Below are 14,216 nucleotides of genomic sequence, written 5' to 3' on the forward strand. Positions count from 1 at the left end.
CATTTTCATCCAAACTTGTCATTTTATTTGATTCAATTTGACCCCCCCCCCCCTTCTTGGCTAAAATCACCATTTCAAAACTAATAGGAAGGTTCATGGAAGCATTAGAATCCCTAAGACTTGAGTGTGTTTTGATCTTGTATAGGTAAGGTTAACTGAGATTGAGAGTTTTACATGACTTGTGGTGATGACTTTAAGTATGGGACTTGCTGAAGGCATTCCTTGAGTTGTGGCTCAGAATGACATTCCTTGAGTTATGGCTTGGAATGGAGGAGAAACGCGTGGTGATATTGGTAACTAGTGTATAGTGACTTCTTCCAATTCTGCTTCCTCTTCAAGAGTCAAATTATCACAAGAATCAGTCAAAACTCTCTCAAGAGAGGATTTTACATGCATCTGACTCTTAGCTGTGTCAATCACTTCATCAAGGACCTCCACTCTGAAACAATTGCCACTATCACTTGGATGTTGCATGGCCTCTATGACATTAAAAGTCACAGTTTCATCTTGCACACGAACTTTTAGATGACCATCATCCACATCAATAATCACCCTGTCAGTCTTCATGAATGGGCGCCCCAATATGAGAGGGACCTCAGTATCCTCCTCCATATCCAAGATGACAAAATCCACTGGAAAAGTGAATTTATCAACTTTCACCAATACATCTTCTATAACACCATATGGACACTTAATAGACCGATCAGCCAATTGAAGTGTCATCCTCGTGGGTTTCACCTCCAAATCTCCAATTCTTCTCATCATGGAAAGAGGCATCAAATTTATATTTTCTCCCAAATCAATTAATGCCTTTCCAATGGGTAATTTCCCAATGGTGCATGGTATAGTAAAAGTACCTAGATCTTTGAATTTGGGAGGCAAGATCTTTTGAATAATTGCACTACAATTGCCTTGCACTTCAATTGTCTCCTCCTCAATGTACTTCCTCTTTTTGGTGAGCAATTCCTTCATAAATTTGGCATAGGAAGGCATCTGTTGGAGAGCTTCAGAAAAGGGAATGATAATCTCTAGTTTCTTGAAAATATCCAAAAACCTAGAGAATTGTTTCTCCTTTTCTTTTCTAGAGTGGGTTTTGGGATATGGAAGTGGCTTCACAATTTCTTTTTTCTCACTATTTTTTCTCTCCACTTCTTTCTCATCTTCTCCCTCAACTTTTTCATCATTCTCACTTTTCTCTCCACTTATCTCTCCTTTTTCTTTCTCACTCTCTTTTTTTATCACATCTCTCTCCACTAACACTTTACCACTTCTTGTAACAATAGCCTTACACTACTCCTTGGGGTTAACCTCAGTATTAGCCCCAAAGTTCTTCTCTGGCTTGTCCTCCAACTTCTTAGCAAGTTGCCCAATTTGCATTTCCAAGTTACGGAGAGATGCCTCCGTGCTCTTTTGATTGGAAATAGACACTTGCACAAACTGTTGCATTGCTTCCTTAAGTTTAGTGGTCCTATCATTCAAAGATGGTTGGGATTGAGGTAGAGGTCTGTTAGAAGGTCCAGGTTGGCCCATGCTTAGGTGAGGCTTCCAACCTTGGTTGTAGTTACCATAATTACCCTGACGGCCTTGGTTTCCCATGTAGTTAACCTCTTCCTGAGAATTGGTCTTCATGACACACTGCCCATTTGGATGATCTCCACCACACAACTCACATCCTTGCACAGCTTGTTGGTGTTGAGCCTGAGAGACATTCTGAAGTTCCTTAGGCAATTGAGAAAGCTTCTTCATTACTGATTCAAGTTGTTGAGTCATTATTTTGTTCTGAGCCAATATTGCATCCTGAGACTGAAGCTCTAGCATACCTCCTTTCTTCTGTGAAGTGGCCCTCTCATTCTGTGTTTCATTATCATTAGATGCCATATTCTCAATCATTTCATGGGCTTCCTCAGGTGTCTTCCACTTGATATTGCCTCCAGCTAAGGCATCCAACATCAATTTAGTATGAGATTGCAATCCTCCAAGGAATAGAGGAAGTTGCGTAGGCATGTCAAAACCATGAGTAGGGGTTCTTCGTAACAAGCCTTTGAACCTATCCCATGTTTGGCTCAATGACTCAGAATCTTCTTGTTGAAAGGATGAGATTTCTTGCTTCCCTTTATTGACCTTTGATTGTGGAAAGTACTTGTTCAAGAATTTGGCTACAACATCCTCCCAGTCAGTCAAACTATTCTCAGGAAAGGAGTTCAACCAAACCTTAGCATTCCCAGCCAAAGAGAAAGGGAAAAGACTCAATCTGATGGCCTCATCTAGCACTTGGTGAATCTTCACTGTGTTATAGATCTCCAAGAAAGTAGCCAAATGGGTGTATGGATTCTCATGTGAATGGCCATGAAACTGGTTACTCTGGACTAAATGAATCAAAGCTGGCTTCATCTCCATGTTGGCAGCATTCACCATAGGACGTGCGATGCTGCTGAAATTAAGAGGGGTGGAGAATGAAGCATAATCCTCCAGAGTACGTCGAACATGCTTGTCACCATGTCCTTCACCAGCCATTTCTTTCTCCTCTTGATCAGTTGAGGAGAAGATAGCTTGTTCATAAGTAGATGCTGCCTCTATCTCTTCTTTAACCTTCTAAATTTGCCCTCTTCTTCGTCTTCTACTGTTGTTCCTACGAGCTGTTCTTTCAATTTTAGGATCAAATAGTAGATTATCAGCTCGAATCCTGCTACTCATACAGAACAACAACACTAGAAAAGACAAATAAGCATATACAACTAAAGATATACAAACTATAAACAAAGATGAATGTACAAATGATGTAGAAGCCTAAACTGGTAAATAACACAATCAAACAAATCAAAAACAAACAAATCCCTGGCAACGACGCCAAAAACTTGTTAACTCTTTGGCAAGTGTACCAATTCGTTACAAGTAGTAAAAATGGAAGTCCAAGTATCGTTTTCCCAAGGGATTTGTGTTCGTTTGTCTAAGTGTGCTTATTTACTAATTTTAGCAATAATGTCAACGTAAAATATTGGTTTAATTTAAGAACAAGATGCAAAATTAATAAACACTAAAGTTATAAAAGGATTTAAGAAACACTTCATCAAGGTTGGATTTCATGAACCATACTAACGCAATATTTCCTACACAATTTCTCTATCGTGCTCAAACATCCTCATCATAAGCTTACTAACCCCTAATTCCTTAGAAGTAAGTTCTAAGTCAAATATGTCAAAATATTAATTCCTTAACTATTTTAACACATGACTTACATTAAGATTTGATGTATAGAATGACCTAGAGATTACGTCTATTCCTAGAACCCAATCTCATGGTTGTTCTATCCAAGGTTAAGTTCCAATTCATTTTCCAATAATTAGATACAACCAAATAGCAAAGATTTACATCAAGCACATTTATAATTGAGATAAAACATATGAACAACGAAAGAGGTTACATTGCATAGGAAAATTACAAAGAGTATAGGTTCATTACATCCAACCCTAATGAAGGAGGAGTTTAGTCACTCCTAAGCATCTAGAACAAAAGATGGATGAATTTGATGGAATTGATGAATTGTTGTGAAGTCTCCTTGCCCTAGAATGGTGCTTTTTCGTCTCCTTTCTGGTTCTATCGCATTCCCACACTCCAGCACACAGTTTCGTGTAACTTTTCGAAACTATAACCACTTCAGAAAACCGTCTTCTCGCTGGGCGAGATGACTTACTCGCTGGGCGACCGGTGATTACTCGTTGGGCGAAAGAGCACACTCACTGGGCGACTGGTCCATTTCGCTGGGCGACTGGGTCCTGACAGAATAACCTCACTTCTTCTCCAATCCTTCACTTTCCTATACAATAATCTCAAAGATAACAAAATATATCTAACCTAAAAACAACCTAAAACTTCCCACAAAACACATGATTAAGTACAATTAAGAGGTCCAATAAAATAAGAATAATAAGTATTTTTCATACTTATCAATCTTGGCCATCATCAGGACAACAATTTAGAGTAGTTGTAGACCGTTCTCGTGGGGGCAAAGACTGTCCCACAAATTTTGGAATTAATAAGCTTGGACCTGAAAATGAACTCTTTCCCCTGTTTGGTTTCAATGGTCATTCCTCAATTATAGCAACCTAAGTAGAACAAGATAGAAGATATGTGTTTGGCTTTGTGTTGGGCTAAGAGAAGAGAAACTCCATGCTTCCCTGCCTGCATCATAGTTTGTGTATTTATATGTTAGTTTTCAAATTGAAATATAATTAAGACAAAAAATATCTAGCTACAAGTATAATGTCAAACAGTTCATATTTTAGGGGAATAGTAAGAAAGACATAATCCTCAATAGAAAATAAGCAACTAATAGCCCAATGTATCAAAATTTGGCTCTTGATATGAAAATTTGGCATGTCTTGCAACAAAAAAGCAGGTCCTCCTCCAAGAATTTATAGAAGCACCGAAAGCTTCCTTATTAGATTCCCATTCTAGAACATCATCAATCCAAGGATAACATCTAGCATATGCAAGTTACAACAGTCCAAAATAAAATAAAATTGAATAAAACATCAAGTGAAGAAAAATCCATGTCATCATATTGCTAAGAAAAATATCAGCAAGTAGTTTCCAAATACATGAGAAGTTTATGAAAAAAATAAGCAGTTGCCCTTGCAACCTCATATGCTTCCTACAATCAGTTCAATGATGTTTCCTAAATGTTATAAAAATGGAAGTGTCTAACTTAATAAGAAATAAATCAAAATCAAAAAATTAAAGAGAAAAACCTCTAACAGTGAAACCACCCATCTATATGCTCCTAGATTATGTAGTCTTTTGCCAAACCAAGTCCATATTGTGCAGGCACACACTATAGTGAAATCTCTGAAGCTTGTCGAAATTGTTCAACTCCCTTCACGTAGAAAGGCTCAGAGTTTAACATGTCATCAATAAACAGAAACAATTGAGCACTAATAAAACAACTTCATCAAACATTTGTTAGATACAATACACTTTAATATTTTTTAAGTATTGGTTTAGAGACAAAGTATTCTATCCTGTCTTCTGCATTTCCTAAGTGCTATAATTTGATAAATTATAAAAGAACTAAACATAAGTATAGCCAAACTACCAGAAAAAAATATAGCAAGGAAATAGAAATATACCAAATTCAAAATCCAACAAGATAATGCTAACTAAAGGAACCAAAATCCATATATTGCTTTGTATCAAAGGAAAAATTTTCATAAATGAGGAACTTCTGTTACAATGTCTATATATACTGCAGAATACCAACTAAGAGGTCAATTATAGTTGTCTAACAAATGACAGTTATAAATGACTTCAATAGAAACTCACAAGGAAAAATATGTTTGACTATTTTTCAAGGCTGAAACCATATTGTATTTCACTATTTGTATGATCATAACAATGAATTTATAATTCCTCATGAAGATAAGTTCACCCTTGAGCAATGAATGATCATAGCAAGAATAATTTATAATCATATTTATTAAACTCTAACCTGAATTTCTAATTCTTCATGAATATAAGTTCACCCTTAGGCTGCTCCAAGTGTTATTTCAAGTCTAGTTTTCCAAGGAAAAGGATCATAAGCTTTATTGAAAATATGAAACTCTAAACTTTGTTCGGCATGCATAAATGACCAATTTTAGCATATCACCATATTCAATCATTCAATTACTAACAAATTTAAACTTGCATAAATCACAAATTTCAGCATGCATAAATGACAAATCACATATATTTAAGAAGATTCTTTCTATCTCGTTCCTTTGAGTTGCAACCGCCTAAAGCAGAGGAACGACAAGTACACAAACTTCGCACTAAAATCAGTTTATTAAAACCTAACCTAAACTAAAAGAAGAGTGAGCAGAGAGAAATGGTTAGTTACCATATGAATCGAGGCCGAAGGCAGAATTTGCTCCTTGGCGTTGCCAAGGCTGATTTCGTTGTGGATGAAGGAGGTAAAGGCAGTGGAGGAACGATCCATGTCATCATTGTCCGTGGATGAAAGCGTTAACAACAGGATGTATGTCGATCTGATACTCTTCGACAGCGGCGGAGTTGCCAGATTCCTTCACGTGTTCGCGGAAAACGTACTTCTCGAGATTGTTGAGCGCGATGTTGAAGTCGAAGGCCCTCATTCCTTTACCTCTAATCGAACCCTAGATTGATGAAGGCGTGCTTTCCGTTTTGGATCCTCAAGGTTGCACGCGATTATGCCGATCAACGTACTTACTTGTAGCCATTGGAGGAGAGGAGATAGCGAATAATTTTGAAAATTCTATAAGTATAAGAAAGTTTGAAAAAAGTCCTTTGCGAAATTTCAAATGTTAACCCTTAACTTCCTGCAAATATAAATCTATAAAAAAAATTTATAAGAAAAAAGTATAAACTTGCTGTGAATTAAAACTTTGTATGAAAATAATCGTAAAGTAAAATAGATTTCAATAATTTTTTATCAAATTCCGACGAAAATAAATTAAGTAAATTTTTGCAGGAAATTTGTAATTTTTAAAATAGTTTCCTGCCAAATTTCAAAATCTATTAAATATATACGTGTTGATTTGAATTTGCAAAAATAATCGTAATAAATATAAGAAAGTTTTGTGAAATTTTCTGCGGATCAAGATCAGTAAGAAAAAAAATCATATAATAAGTAAATTCTTAATAAATTTTGCATGAAATTTTTATGAATTTTTTTCACAGTAAATTTTGCAACTAAATCGTAAATTTCTAGTAGTGGTGGTATGTTTTGGTGAAGAGAAGAAGCTTCAAGAGAACTGATGGTGTACTCATTAATTATTATTAGTGGAAGATTTTTCCGTGGATTTTTCCTCCATATATATTGAGGTTTTCTCACTGCTAAACTAAAAAGTTTTGGTGTACATAACTGAAAGCTCTAATCAAACTTATAAAAATAAATGAAAAACATGATATATTTAAAATGTACATAGAACAAATAGAATAAACGTAAATAAACAAAAAAATAAAATAAAACTTTGTTTTATTTAGTCTTAAATAAAGGGATGAGACTACGGTGCTTATTAAATTGAAACAAAAACAGAGACTTTCTAACAGATAACAAAGCAAAACACGTAACAAAATATCGAATCGCGGCTATCTTTATTTCATAATGCAGTATTTCTTTTGGAGGACTTCTTAATAAATTATTATTATATGCTGCTAAAAGGTAAAAGAATTGACAAAAGCAACAACCAGAAAGCAAATACAATAAATAGATCAAATAAAACCAAGGAAACACGATGCAAGGAGCGAGAAACAGGATAATAAACATGAATTCCTTAACTGTAAGCTATACAAATGAATTCCACTCAAGGACACAACGAAAGTATGACAAAATAAATTCCATAACTCAAGGGATCGTGCTGTTCTAAAAGAGGATAAATGACTTACAATTTTTTTATAAATCTAATGAGGGAATTTTTCTTTGATGTAGACTCCTTTTCTATGTCATATGATTCACCAAATATAAGATACACAATTGTTCTCCTCACTACCAATCCATGACCAAAAATCACGAAAATCTCAACCTTGTCTCCTGATCCTAAATTTGATATTATACCCTCCCAATCTTTATCGTTAAAGAAAATTACCGTGCCATGGTTGTGTATATGCAATGTGCATTTTGTATAATTAACAATTAAGACACTTCTAAGATCTTCGGTTGCCACAATTTCAGGGGTTGATAAATAAACTGCACACAAAGCCATTCCCTTTATGTCACGATCCCGAGGCACAGTGAAAGAAACAGAATAGCCCTCACCCATATCGGCCAAACAATTAGGATTATTGTCACCTGGAAGAGAAACATCACAAGATTCACTTCCTGCAAATACCTGTATCATGAGATAAATAAGGACATGTTTAGTTAAACAAAAACAAATACATGATTAAAACAAATCTGGTTAATAGTTTTGTTCGGTATATATCACCATTTCTATATGGATTTAGAATGCGGTTCTGTTTTTGACTCTCTTAGTGTATATTTCTACAATCACTAGGAATAAAACAATCATAAAGCTAGTAAAGCAAGAAAGTGGAAATTAAAAATTTGCTAGCGCTTAGCACAAGCATAATCAATTGGTTAGTTGGTTATTATTGGGTTATATATTCTTTCATATGGTTATATATGGATTATGGTTCCATATGGTTATATGACATTTGTGTTACACATATAAGACATTTAACACCACTTTTATGCAAAGACTTTGACTCACACTTGGACTATTCCCAACAATCTCCCCTCAAGGGTTCTTTCATATGTTTTGGTTATAGTCATTAAGAGATTGTGGTTCCATATGGTTATATGACATTTGTATTACACATATAAGACATTTGACACCACTTTTATCCCAAAACCTTAAGGCAATGGTGTTATGAGTCTTTATATTCTTATATAGTGTTTAACTTTGTCTATTTTATCCAGTGTGAGACTTTGACTCACACTTGGACTATTCCCAACAATTTTTATTATTTTTTTATTTAAATTAAATTTTAGAAAATATTTTAGTTTTAGAGATATGTTTAAGTTTTAGAAATTAGTTATTATTTTAGATTAGGAGTGAGATATTCTAAATATTTTATACTTGATATTCTGTTATATTTTGCTCTATATATATCAATAAAATATAACATGTTCCTCCATATAACATATCACATATATCTCATATTTTCAAAAGTCCTAAAAGTCCCAACAAAGTGGTATAAAGAGCCATTATTCTTACTGCTAATAGAATGGAAGGAAATATGTCACATGTCGGTATTCCACTCTTTGATGGTGAAAGTTATGATCTATGGGCGGTAAGGATGCACACATATCTAGAGGAGCTAGATCTATGGGAAGTCGTGGAGGAAGGTGATGTTCCCTTGTCTGAGAATCCCATTGTGGCTCAAATAAAAGCACATAAAGACAAAAAATGAGAAAGAAAAAGACAAAGTCATGCTTGTTTGCAGGTGTTTCACAAATGATTATGACCAAGATCATGACTCTAAAGTCTCCCAAAGAAATTTGGGAATACTTGAAAGCAAAATATGAAGGGTACTAAAAGATTCAAGACATGAGAGTTTTGAACTTGATAAGGGAGTTCGAGATGCAAAGAATGAAAGAGTCAGAGATGATTAAAGAATACTCAAACAAATTGTTGGGTATTGCCAACAAGATAAAATTGTTGGGATGAAATTTTCAGATTCTAGACTCATTGAGAAAATTCTAGTGACGGTGCCGGAAAGATATAAGACATCTATTACTTCCTTAGAAAACACAAAAGATTTGTCTATAATTACCTTGGCAGAGGTGATACATGCCTTGCAAGCACAAAAACAACGAAGATTGATGAGAGAAGATCATGAGGCAGTTGAAGGTAATTTAAATTACACTGAATAGAATGCTCTCATAGTCAAGAAAAATATAAGGAGCAAATACAACAACACACAGGTTTTTCCATCTTGTCCCCATTGCAAGAAAAAAGGTCATCAACCCAACTGGTGTTGGTGGAGGCCAGATGTCAAATGTCACAAATGCGCGGTTAATTGGGACATGTGGAAAAGGTATGCAAATCCTAAGATTCTCAAGAAGATGTTCAAATTGTGGAGGATAAATTAGAGGAGGAACTACTTCTTACAACATCATGTGTCAACCAACGAATCTACAAAAGAATGGACTATAGATAGTGATTGCACAAACCACATGACTCATGATAGAGAAATTTTCAAGGAGCTCAATAAATCAAATATTTCCAAGGTAAGAATTGAGAATGGAGAACAACTTGCTATGAAAGGTACATGAACAGTTTCAATTAAAATTCATTCTGGTATTAAATTAATTTTTGATGTCTTATATGTTTCTGAGATTACCAAAAATTTGTTAAGTGTTGCTCAAATGTTAGAGAAATGTTACAAGGTCTCCTTTGAAAATAAAGTTTGTGTGATAAAAAATGCTAAAAACATAGAAGTAATCAAAGTCTACATGAAAGAAAATATTTGCATTGGATTTCATGAAGGAGGAATGTGCTACAAATAGAGTGAGTATGAAAGAATGATGAAAATCATATCTCTGGAAGAAAGTAAATGTACAAGTGAAGAAAGTAGATGGAGGTTCACATTCTAATATTCACAAAAGGTCCAATGCTACTACAATGAAATCCACACTGGACAAAGAAAAAGAATATGATGTTGATATAAGAAGAAAAAATATAAAGGATGATGCCAAATTGAATAAAGATGTGATGCCATGGAAGAAAGAGAAAAACAAAAATTACAAGCACAAAAAGAGGAGAAAATCAATCATCAAAAGATGGAGAATCAAATATGAAGATATAAATTTTAAATAAACAAATATTAAGCAAAGAGGAATGTTAAGAATATTACTTAATATCTTTTTTATTTAAATTATTTTTTAGAAAATATTTCAGTTTTAGAGATATGTTAGTTATTATTTTAGATTAGGAGTGAGATATTCTAAATATTTTATACTTAATATTCTGTAAAATTTTGCTCTATATACAGGGTATATCAATAAAATACAACAACAACATGTTTCCCGTATAACATATCACATATATCTCTCATATTTTCAAAAGCCCTAAAAATCCCAAGAATTATTAAAATCATATACTTTTGGAAGATGTTGTGTTGGTGTAGAGGTGTAGGATGCTAAAAGTTTACAAATGTAGTTTCTGTTACATACTTCATTAGGATTATTGTGTTCTCTTAATTAATAGCTACAATGGTGGTGAAAGTAATGAACAGAGGGAAAGTTAGAGAAGAACCTCGGAAATGCTATCGCTGAAAGCATCGAGGAATTCTTTGCATCTTCCATCACCGATCAAAAGAGACCTGAAGTGCTGCTTTGAAGTGTGTGATTCTGTAATATTTACACCATATTCGACCAAAATATCTTGTACTTGCTTAGATAGTTGAAACTCCGTCTCACATTGCAACAAAACACTTCGAAGATTGACAAGGATCCTAAGTAATGGCGCAATATCATCCCAACTATTAACTTCCACATCCATGCAAAAGGAATGATAATAAGATAGGGGGTTCATTGATGGCAACATCCAAGACCGCATGATAAAAGGAAAAAGATTATGTGATAATCCCTCAAATCCTCGAAGAGACAAATATCCAATACTTTTTGAGCTTACAATTGAAAAAGGAACTTGTTTCATAACTGTACTTTCAGTAATTAGAGTTATCAAGGATTCCATTTGCCTTATATCTTTTTCCATTAGGTGAATCCCGGAACAACCAGAAAGAATGAGTGTTTTTAAAGATTTCAACATATATATCTCTCTGGGAAGATTCTTTATCCTTGTACAGTCCTTCAAATTTAGAAGTGTAAGATTGCAGAGACCTCCAATAGATTGGTGCACTTCGCACAATCTTGGGCAATCTTTGAGAATGAGTTGTTCAAGACTTGGTAGTCTCGAAAAGTCAGGGGTTTCTGTCAAGTACTTGGAGTGACTAAGATTAAGGACTGTTAGTGATGCCAAAACCTTCAAGAAGATAGTTTTTTTGGAAAATGTTAGAAAAGAAAGTGATGGAATAAAATAGTTGTAAGTGGAAACAAATACTATATTTATTTTGGGCAGAGGTTCAAAAATAAAATGTGAAGTTATAAAACCTGGGGTTCTTTCCAGACGAGTCGAGGAAGACTGTGTTTTAAATCAATGGCTATTGCATCACGTAGAAATCCAATAGGTAGGAATTCTGAAGAAAAATTTTCCAACCTAATCCATCCTAGTTCCTTAGAGCGGTACTCACAATGTCCACCGAGTTTCATCCTTCTTATTGCGTCTCTTACCTCTAAATAATCATGTTTGAAGAAATCTCTTACAGTTAGAAACCATTTCGGAGGGAATCTCTGAATGACTTTTTTATCCTGTGATGAAAATAGCTAAAAAACAAATATATTGCACATGAGAAAGCAAACACTTTTAAAAAGAGTTTAAAAACAATAGATAAAGAATGTTCTTACAATATGCTCTAACAGTACATCCTTATCAAACCACAGTCGACTGGTCTTCTCAGGTTCCTTTCCTGAAGTAATTTTGGCAACAATTTCTCTTGCCATTTCTCTTAGCAAAGGATGCAATCCAAACTTGTTATTTTTAACTATTATGAGACTACGTTCTATGAGAATTCTGATTCCACTTTCAGCGTTTACTCCACAACCATTCAGGATCTTTGTAACATAGACTCTATCTTTACCAACAAAGAAACAACATATATCAAGGAATAAATTTCTTTCATATTGATTAGGTAAACCGTCGAAACTTATTTTCAATATCTCTAGAACTTTATGCTGGGGAAGACGTTCTAATCTTGACAATACGTTATTCCATTCTTCCTTCGTCCTTTCATACAAACAACTTCCAATGACTTCAAGAAGTAGAGGTAGTCCTCCACAATAAGCAACTACTCTTTTTGCAAGGAAATGGTATTCGTCTTTTGGTTTTGCTTCTCTAAATGCGTGCCAACTAAGAAGCTCAAGGGACTCGTTTGGGTTCATTAAGTTTATCTGAAAAATAGAATAAAGATCTCTTGTGAACGGTGGGTTTTGTTTTGTTGTTGTAACGATTATTACAGTTCCTTCACCGAAACGTGACCTTACAATCATTTCTAAATAATAAGAAAAATTCACATCGTCAAGTACAATGAGCACCTTTTTCCCATAAATTCTTTCCGGAATCAAACTTCTTCCCATCTCAATGCTACAAAGTTGTTTTTGTTCAAAATCTTCAATGAAAAATTTCTCTGTGAATGTATCATGAATTTGATCATAGATGGCTTTAGCAAGTGTGGTTTTACCTGACCCTCCCTTTCCACATATCGCTATCCTACAAACTTTCGTGGATTCTTTTTTTATAATTTGAATCACTTCCTCCATACGGGATTGTAATCCAACTGGAAATTTAGTAGCAGACAAGACTGCTAAATTAAGAACGCTCTTAACAATTTTGTCCACTACTTCAGCATCACTCCTTCAAGTTCAATAGAAGTTATAAAAGAAGTCATGTATAACAAAAATTAAAATACAAGCTTAAAAATATGGTTATTGAGTGAGCGGGTGATTTACCTGTAATTGCTCTCATCCCATCCAAAAAAATCTGCAGTTTTGCTGAGTGCGTGGTTCCACCCGGACATGCCATGCTCCAGTTGTTGTGCTGAAAATGATTGCTGTGCAGTTGCTTTGAGGGTTTTTCCAAAATCACCCCTTTGAAGACGAACATCAGATGGCTGAATTTCGTAATATACGGGCAGAACATGTCGGTAATAAGTTTTGTGCCACTCAATGATTTGTTGAAGCTGATGAAGACACCAAGCAGATTGAGAATAGGTTTTGGTGAAAACAACAATTGCTACACGACAGAGATTGAGAATAGGTTGTTGGATATCCATGTCGTTGACTGCATTCTGGTGGTGAAGGAGAGTGGTGAGTCCAGCAGCAGAGAGGACAGAATCGAGATGAGAAACAAATTTCCTGTGGATGTCTTCTCCATTGAAGTTAATCAGCATATCATACATCTGTGGAAGTTTGGAAGTTGAAGAGGCGAATTCCATGGAAGAAACTGGTGACGTTCTGAAGTGTTGGAAGAGAAAGCAATAATGCAACACATGAGAGATGATCTCTTTACAGACACAAAACCATTCAAAGTAGCAAAAGATTAATATTTGTTTATAGCCGTGGAAGCGCGTTAAGACCATTACAGAACACTTTTTACTTTGGCCATTGAAGAAATTAGACCTACACCCACTTTGTCCACCCAAAGAAAACATTACACTGATTAACTATGAAAACTTCTCTAGTGATGATCCGTTTTTTGAAAATTACATATTAGCTTTACTTTTGATTTTAAAATCAATATATGAGGCCTTTTAAATTTTAAAGAATAACAAATACATATTCTTTTCACATTAACGCATATCTAATGAGGCCTTTCTAATAATGAAAAAAAAATAGAAAGTATAAATATAATTTAGAGAAACGTCACTATACCTGAATTTATTTGTAAAATAAAAGAATTAGAGATCACTTTATTATAAAAGTTTTGTATCATTTATTAAAACTACAAAAGAGATTACTGTCATTCATTTTATTAAAAACGCAAAGAAAATTTAGTTTTCCCTTTTATTTGAGATACAAAACTATATCATACGCATTTTTGTAACATTATTTAATACCATTTTGTAGTTATTATTAAAGA

At 34.3% G+C, this 14,216-nt stretch overlaps 1 protein-coding gene, 1 long non-coding RNA gene and 1 pseudogene across 5 annotated transcripts; all 3 read right to left on the reverse strand.

Annotated features, from left to right (window-relative positions):
• Positions 1-297: 297 nt before the first annotated feature.
• On the reverse strand, positions 298-2,694 carry LOC114165116 (uncharacterized; annotated as a pseudogene).
• A 707-nt stretch (positions 2,695-3,401) lies between these two features.
• On the reverse strand, positions 3,402-6,334 carry LOC114166534 (uncharacterized). 3 transcript variants are annotated; one of them, XR_003599950.2, is made up of 3 exons: positions 5,876-6,329; positions 4,749-5,549; positions 3,402-4,179 (listed from the first exon to the last, which is right to left on the reverse strand). It is a non-coding gene; the product is annotated as an uncharacterized LOC114166534 (long non-coding RNA). The 3 variants fall into 3 exon arrangements; XR_003599951.2 differs by having other exon boundaries at positions 4,749-4,873; positions 5,876-6,321; XR_014985257.1 differs by lacking the exon at positions 4,749-5,549 and having other exon boundaries at positions 5,876-6,334.
• An 866-nt stretch (positions 6,335-7,200) lies between these two features.
• On the reverse strand, positions 7,201-13,750 carry LOC114166861 (disease resistance protein Roq1-like). Of its 2 annotated transcripts, XM_028051734.2 has the most exons (6): positions 13,088-13,750; positions 12,674-12,992; positions 11,987-12,529; positions 11,633-11,905; positions 10,776-11,504; positions 7,201-7,844 (listed from the first exon to the last, which is right to left on the reverse strand). In XM_028051734.2, the coding sequence occupies exons 1-6, from the start codon at positions 13,714-13,716 to the stop codon at positions 7,398-7,400; spliced, it is 2,940 nt and encodes a 979-aa protein (XP_027907535.1). In that variant the 5' UTR covers positions 13,717-13,750; the 3' UTR covers positions 7,201-7,397. The 2 variants fall into 2 exon arrangements, with proteins under 2 accessions (XP_027907535.1, XP_027907534.1); XM_028051733.2 differs by having other exon boundaries at positions 11,987-12,992.
• Between the last annotated feature and the right edge of the window lie 466 nt (positions 13,751-14,216).

This window comes from Vigna unguiculata, chromosome 10 (genome assembly GCF_037176805.1).
Source record: "Vigna unguiculata cultivar grain cowpea cultivar isolate G323 ecotype 2 chromosome 10, ASM3717680v1, whole genome shotgun sequence".
Taxonomy (NCBI): Eukaryota; Viridiplantae; Streptophyta; class Magnoliopsida; order Fabales; family Fabaceae; genus Vigna; species Vigna unguiculata.

Coding starts and splice junctions, on each gene's coding strand:
- LOC114166861 (XM_028051733.2), bottom strand. CDS start 13,716: ATGGTCTTAACGCGCTTCCACGGCTATAAACAAATATTAATCTTTTGC. Junction 12,993..13,087: donor TGGGATGAGAGCAATTACAG/GTAAATCACCCG, acceptor TTGAACTTGAAG/GAGTGATGCTGAAGTAGTGG. Junction 11,906..11,986: donor ATGTACTGTTAGAGCATATT/GTAAGAACATTC, acceptor TTTGTTTTTTAG/CTATTTTCATCACAGGATAA.